The 7,487-nt window shown below is 38.5% G+C and overlaps 1 protein-coding gene across 1 annotated transcript; it reads left to right on the forward strand.

Moving 5' to 3' along the window:
• Positions 1-2,444: 2,444 nt before the first annotated feature.
• On the forward strand, positions 2,445-3,413 carry LOC120094365 (olfactory receptor 8B12-like). Its single transcript, XM_087564253.1, has one exon. The coding sequence runs from the start codon at positions 2,481-2,483 to the stop codon at positions 3,411-3,413; it is 933 nt and encodes a 310-aa protein (XP_087420379.1). The 5' UTR covers positions 2,445-2,480.
• Positions 3,414-7,487: the final 4,074 nt, after the last annotated feature.

A 7,487-nucleotide genomic window follows, 5' to 3' on the forward strand; every position in this document is an offset into this window, starting at 1 on the left:
CAATAAATCCTTTCACTTTTCATTTGCTTGACAATTTCTTTGTTTAGTTTCTGGAGGTATTTTTACCAGACATGTAATATTAGATTGACAATTGTTTTTCTTCAGAGTTTTAATGATGTCATTTAATTGTCTTCTCATTTCCATTTCCTTCATAACAGCTGAGTTGGTTTCACTTCAGCTCCTCAGGAATCTCTGAGCCTCTCGTCTATGTCTATTTCAAAAGTTTTTCTTTTTAATCCAGTTTTCAGCTCTTTGGCTATGTTATGTGACTGTGATATGTTTTCTATTCACTGTTTTCTTGCTGTGGTTTCCTTAACTTTATTTTGTTTTCTGGCTCATCAAAATTATTGGATGGAAGCTTTTTCATTTAGTACTTAAAAGTAGTTTTTCTTTTTATTTTTTAGGTCATATACTGGAACTGTGATTACACATATATTGGACTTGTTTAAGATTATCCCAGAGGCTTGGGGTACTGTGGTATTTTGAAAATTAGTTTTTTTTCCATCTGGATTTAGTATGGCTGATTTCTATTAATTCTGTCTTTGATTTCACTGATACTTTGTGTGACTTTAGCTAATCTGATATTAACTCAACTCAGAAAATTCCTAACCCATTACAAAAAGTTTCAGTGCAGCAGTTACCCAATTAATCCTACTCATATTGACCCTGGCAGTAGTAGAAGCACTTCTAGCTACCCGCTCCAATGTTCTGGGTCCTCTAATGAGAGACACACATGCAAGTAGCCTTATATTTTAATATGCCTTTAACAGCTCAGTGGCTGGCCCACTTCCAAACCTTCATGTGGCTAACACACTCCCTCCCCCAATATTCCTGAGTTCTTGCTTACTAAAAATCTATATTCCATCTTTGTTACCCTAGACCCAGTCAGGGGCGCTCCTTGGGACCGCTCTTCCCTGGTTCTTATGTGGCAGCTACCTCTCTGTCCTCTGCACCTCTCAGGTGTGATGTCTCCATTCTTTCCCAGGCATGACAGCTATCTCTCTTCCTCAGATCCCTGCCTGGAAATCCTAAAGTCCCACCTCTGTCTCCATGCCCAGCCATTAGCCACCAGCAGCTTTATTTACCAATCAAAACCAGAGGCAGGGTCCCTCAGTGTCTTACATGCAGACGTGTGGATTCTCGAGCAATTTTGGGGACCAAATTAACATAATACAAGCTGCATTAAACCAAATATACAACATTTCAGTTTCAAATTTTTCATTTGGTATTTTGCTGTTCCTTATACTCTGTTGAAATGTAGTGTTTGTTAGCTCATTCTTTTCCTTCTAAATAGATTAAAAAGTAATTCAAGTGGCTATTTTAAAGTCCTTACTTCTAATTCTAGGCTATACAGCTCTGTATTACTGGATATATATTTTGGATCCTGGATCCCTTTTTATCGTTTTATTGTATTTCTAGTAACATTCAACTTTCTGACACTAGAGATTCGGATATGTTGTCGGACCCAGGATCATTTCCTCTATCATAATTATAACTGGTAATTGTCAGAAAATTTTTTTCTAAAGGCTAAACAAGGTATTTCTACATCTTTAGGGAGTGCAACTCTGAGGAAATGGTCCCGAGAGAACCTCTGTCTGCATAACCAAGCCCCTGAGATCTGCAAACCAGAATGAACCTCTTATTCTGTTACTCAAGGACAGGAGCTGCTTCTTTGCTGGATATTGCAGGAGCCACTGGATAAGCAGCAATTGTGAATCAATGTTGTCAGTACGGAAAGGATTACAAGATAAACCTGAGTGTACTTTGGCCTGGGAGAAGGCAGTCAATCCTGCATTCCAAGCTATTCTTTTCTATTCAAGAGGTCTTTATTTTTCTCAGAACACTTCAGATGAGAAACAGTAAGCAGAACATCCCTGCTGCAAGTAAAGGAAGGTATGTGCCCCTCTGACCCTGACAAGTCAGGAAACAAGGATCAGGACTGCAGACTGCGTGTGCATCTGCTGAAGGTCCCATTCTGCCCCAAGTCAGGAGGGTCTGTGTCTTTGAGAGCTCTGTGTCTCCTTTGTAAACTGAGATTGCTATATGGTCACATATTCTTAGAGGCTCTCACAGTAGTTCCTGTTAGCTTAGAATATTATTATTACTAAATCTATGTGTAGTCCAGTTAGGAGATTGTGGGGAATACAACTTCAACTTGTAACTCTATAGTGCTGACCTAGAGAAGAAGTCCCAATTTAAGTAACTGGTATACTATGGTAAAAGAATCATCTTCAGAATAGAAGAGATGCTCATCCTCTAATGCTGGAAGATAAGTGTAGTCCTTATTGTGCTCTGGAAGTTAGAGTCACCTGCTAGTTCACTATCATGCTCTGTAAATAGTTTAAACCTTCCTAACACAGTTCAAACTTCCTTTGGGTTCCATTTTCACAAAGAGGACATAGATTTGTGAGGACGGTGGTGATGCTTCTTTTTCTCCACTGGTTTTCTTCTCTGTCACACAGGTTTCCCTCCCGAGAAGAATGACTGTCAAGAATTCCTCTGTGACAGAGTTCATCCTCGCAGGTCTGACAGACCAGCCAGGACTCCGCATGCCCCTCTTCTTTCTCTTTCTAGGTTTCTACATGGTGACTGTGGTGGGGAACCTGGGCTTGATCTTCCTGATAGGGCTGAACTCTCACCTGCACACCCCTATGTACTTCTTTCTCTTCAATCTTTCTGTAGTAGATTTCTGTTTTTCCTCCACCATCATCCCTAAAATGCTCATGAGTTTTATCTCAAAGAAGAACATCATCTCACACTCAGGGTGTATGACACAGTTGTTTTTCTTCTGTTTCTTTGTTGTCTCTGAGACCTTCATTCTGTCAGCCATGGCATATGACCGTTATGTTGCCATCTGTAACCCCCTGATGTACACAGTCACCATGTCTCCCCAGGTTTGTTTACTCCTTTTACTAGGAGCGTATGTGATGGGTTTCTCTGAGGCCATGGCCCATACAGGGAACCTAATGAATCTGACCTTCTGTGCTGACAACCTTGTCAACCACTTCATGTGTGACATCCTTCCTCTTCTTGAGCTCTCCTGCAACAGCACCTTCATAAATGAGCTGGTAGTCTTCATTGTGGTGGCCATTGATATTGCTGTGCCCATTGTCTCCATCTTCATTTCGTATGCCCTCATCCTCTCTAGCATTCTTCGCATGCATTCCACAGAGGGCAGATCCAAGGCCTTCAGCACCTGCAGCTCCCACTTGATTGTGGTTTGTCTGTTATTTGGTTCTGGGGCTTTCATGTATCTCAAGCCACCTTCCATTTTGCCCCTTGACCAAGGAAAAGTTTCTTCCTTGTTTTATACGATTGTGGTGCCCATGTTGAACCCTCTGATCTATAGTCTGAGAAATAAGGATGTCAAAGTTGCTCTGAGGAAAACCTTGGGTAAGATAATACTTTCTTAACAGGGGAGTAGTATCATGAAGTGCAGTGGTGTGATTGGTCAGTTAGCAGTATTCATACGGAAAGAGCTGTGCTTGGATAAGACGATGCAATGTTGCCATAAGGGGTTCAGGTCTAGTCATTTTTTTCTTCTTGCCCAAGAGAAGTTTATGGCACTATGGTGTGAATGTAGCTACGTATTTGAGGATCCTGGGCAATTGTTCAACCAACAAACTACATGCAGCCAAGAAACAGGGTTACAAATAATTTTATCTGAGCAAGATTTTAACACAGCTCTGTTCCTCCTGACTTTTGCTCTGCCTAAACTCTTTCAACACTTATTTTTTAAAATAAAAATTGCATATCTCTATTGAAAATGTACAAATACATAATTAACAGCTATTTTCTCTTTCATTCATAAACTGTTTTTCTGTAACATACAAATATTGAGCAAAATAGCAGTTTTCTACTGCTATTCCACAGTTAGGGTCACAGTCTCCCAAAATTCCACGTTCTGCCCTTAATCCAATTTTTAATTTTATGCAAATTTCAATAGTCACGAATCATTTATTCTTGAGTGGACCTTATAAATTACTTAATCTAATCTCATTTAATGTTATTGGAGACTCAGAAACATGTTGTTGTTAAAGAATAAAACTATCTGTTATTAAAAATAAACTCAATTCAGAAAGTTGAACTTATGTGTATTTCTTGGTTTGCCTTTATGCTGTGTTTTCTTGTCATAGTACCCCTCCTTTAGGATTTCTTCCTGCTAATAATCGTTTTAAATTGTTTTATTTAATTAAACTGAAATACAATTACATATTCTGCCCCTTCTCTTTGCCCTCTCTGTTACCTCCCATGCATCCCTTTCTCTTCCAAGTTCATGACCAGTTTTTCTTTAATTGTTACATAGTCCTAAGTACACAAATGTAGCTTGGCTAGCCTGTATAATACTATCTGAAGGAATATGACGTCAGGGCCAACCCCTTGGTAAGGTTTTTTGTTTTAATGTATATGATAATACATTAACATCTTATTCTACTTACACAGATGCAATGTTAATTCTCAGAAAGAGAATTTGGTAGTGGTAGGATTATTCAGTGGTTAAGAGCACTTGCTGCTCTTCCAGAGGATCTGCACATAGTTGTTAGCATGCAGGTTGAGCGGTAGCTCTGTCTAGAGGATCCAACACCTTCCTCTGACTTACTAGTATACCTACACACATGTGGCACACACCACACACACACACACACACACACACACACACACACACACACACACACAGAGAGAGAGAGAGAGAGAGAGAGTTTTAAAAAAATCCTTAAAAATCAAGAAAATTGTCATTATTAAGTTTTAGATAGGAGAAGAAATTTTTCCTTGTTTTTCGCCAAGTGACAGAGTAATATGACTGTGCCATTGATTTAAGAGTGAGGTCATATGTGGAATACAACAAGTTCAGCCCCCTGCATTAGGATTCCTAAGGTCTTAATTGTTATAAAGATGTTGAATACAACTTCATATATGTTTGAAGACAAATGAGCAGAATTTAGAACTTTTTGGATATGAACTTTAGGATTTGAGCCTTGACAGAGAAATTTGTGACTCAGGATAACCAACAAAGGATTGGGTATTTTAAAGAAACAACGAATAAGTTGGAGGGATGAGTTTATTTATCAAGACAACATAAAGATGATGCTTATTAGAAAAAGTATATAAGTTTGATTTCTTTTTCATTAAAATGTTTTTGTCTTATTCATCTTATATCGCACTCACTGCTCTCCTCCTGATCACTCCCTCCTGCAATCTGTCCCCCTCCCCCTCCCTCACTCCTGTATGTGGGCAGGGGTCCTCCTGGGTATCCACCCACTCTGGTACATCAAGGCTCTGTGAAGCTAGGCACATCCTTTCTCCCTGAGTCCGGACAAGGCAGCCCAGCTAAAAGAACATATCCCACCTAAAGGCAACAGCTTTTAGGATAGCCCCATTCCAGTTGTTTGGGACCGACATGAAGACCAAGCTGTACCTTAATCAGCTCAGTGGCTGGGCCACTCCGAAACTTCCTCATTGTTAATGCCTCCCCTCTGATACTCCTGAATTATTACTTGCTAAAATTTATATTCCATCTCTACTACCCTAGACCCAGTTGGAGTGGGGTGGTGGTTGGGGCCGCTCTTCCCTGCCTCTTACATTATTGTATGATTTCTCTTCTACAGATTTTAAGCCTTTATCCCTTTCCTGGCATGTCGATTCTGTTTTTGCCTTGGTCCCCTTGCCTGTGAACCCTAAAGTCCTGCCCCCTGACAACTTCATTCGTTTATATGGTAGATTACATTGATGGATTTTAATGTATTGCATCATTCCTGCATCCGTGGGGTGAAGTCTGCTTGATCTTGGTGGATGAAGGTTTTGATGTGTTCCTAGATTCGGTTTGTGAGTGTTTAGTATTTTAGCATCATGTTCATTAGAGAAATCAGTCTGAAGTTCTCATTCTTTGTTGAGTCTTTGTATGGTTTAGGTATCTCCTTCACTGTGGCTTTAGAGAATGAGGTTGGCAGTGTTCCTTCTATTTCTATTTTGTGGAATAGTTTGAGGAGTATTGGAATTACCTCTTTTTTTAAAAACCTGGTAAAATTCTGCACTAAAATTATCTGGCCCCGTTTTTTTTTTCTTGTTTGGTTTTGTTTTTTGTTCTGTTGAGAGACTTTTAATGACTGCTTCTATTTCATATAGGATTATAGGGCTGTTTAGATAGTTTACCTGAACTTGATGTAACTTTAGTAAGTGTCTAGAAATATCATACACTTCTTTAAGGTTTTCTAATTTTGTGGAGTACAGGCTTTTGAAGTAAGACTTCATGATTCTTTGAATTCCCTCACTGTCTGTTGTTATGTCTTTCTTTTCATTTATTATTTTGTTTATTTGTATACCGTCTCTCTGCCTTTTGGTTGGTTTGCTAAGGCTTTGTCTATCTTGTTGATTTTCTCAAAAAATTAGCTCTTGACTTTGTTGATTTTTTGTAGTTTTTTCTTTTTTCTAACTGATTGATTTCAGCCCTGATTTTGCTTATTTCCTGCCTTCTACTCCTCTTTGGTGTGTGCTTGGCCTTTTTTTTCCTTAATGATTTCACTTGTACTTTTAAATTGGTGGTATGAAAACTTTTAAATTTCTTTATGGAGGCATTCTGTGCTATAAACTTTCCTCTTAACACTGCTTTCATTGTTAAACTCATAAACTTGGGTATTTTCAAACTACATTTTCATTGAATTCTAGAAAGTCTTAATTTTTTTTGCTGACCCAAAGATCATTGAGTAGAGAGTTGTTCAATTTCCATGTGTACGTAGGCTTTCTGGTGTTTGCGTTGTTGTTGAAGTCCAGCTTTCGTCTGTGGTGATCTGATAGGATACAAGACATTATTTCAATTTTCTTGTATCTGTTGAGGCTTTCTTTGTGACAGACCATATGTTCAAGTATGGAGATTGATCCATTTGGTTCTGAGAAGAAGGTATATTCTTTTGTTTTTGGGTGAAATATTCTATAGATGTCTGTTAGGTCCATTTGATCCATAATGTCTTTTAAGTTTCATTATTTTTCTGTTTTGTTTTTGTCTGGGTGATCTGTCAACTGTGAGAGTGGGTTGCTGAAGTCTCCCACTATTGATGTATGTGGTTCAATGTGTGATTTAAGCTTTAATACTGTTTCTTTTACAAACGTGGGAGCTCTTATATTTGAGACAAATTAAGATCTGAGATATCATGTTAGTAGATTTCTTTGATGAGTATGAAGTGTTCATCCTCGTCTCTTTTGATTAATTTTGGTTGAAAGTCTGTTTTATTGGATATTAGAATGGGAATGGCTACTCCAGCTTGCTTCTTGGGCCCATTTGCTTGGAAAACTTTTTCCTGCCCTTTACTCTGAAGTAACATTTTGATGTTTGTGGTGTCAGTGTGTATGCTTTTTTTTTTTAATAGAATTACTTGTATCCTGTGTTTTCTTGGATGCAGTTATCCTCTTTGGGTTGGAATTTTCCTTCTGCTATTTTCTGTAGGAGTGGTTTTATGGATGGGTATTGTTTGAATTTGAATTTGCCTTTGAAT

Source organism: Rattus norvegicus, chromosome 8, assembly GCF_021556685.1.
Source record: "Rattus norvegicus strain SHRSP/BbbUtx chromosome 8, alternate assembly SHRSP_T2T, whole genome shotgun sequence".
In the NCBI taxonomy this organism is placed as follows: domain Eukaryota; kingdom Metazoa; phylum Chordata; class Mammalia; order Rodentia; family Muridae; genus Rattus; species Rattus norvegicus.

Bases quoted from the DNA above. Each gene is read 5' to 3' on its own strand.
- LOC120094365 (XM_087564253.1), top strand. From the start codon at position 2,481: ATGACTGTCAAGAATTCCTCTGTGACAGAGTTCATCCTCGCAGGTCTG.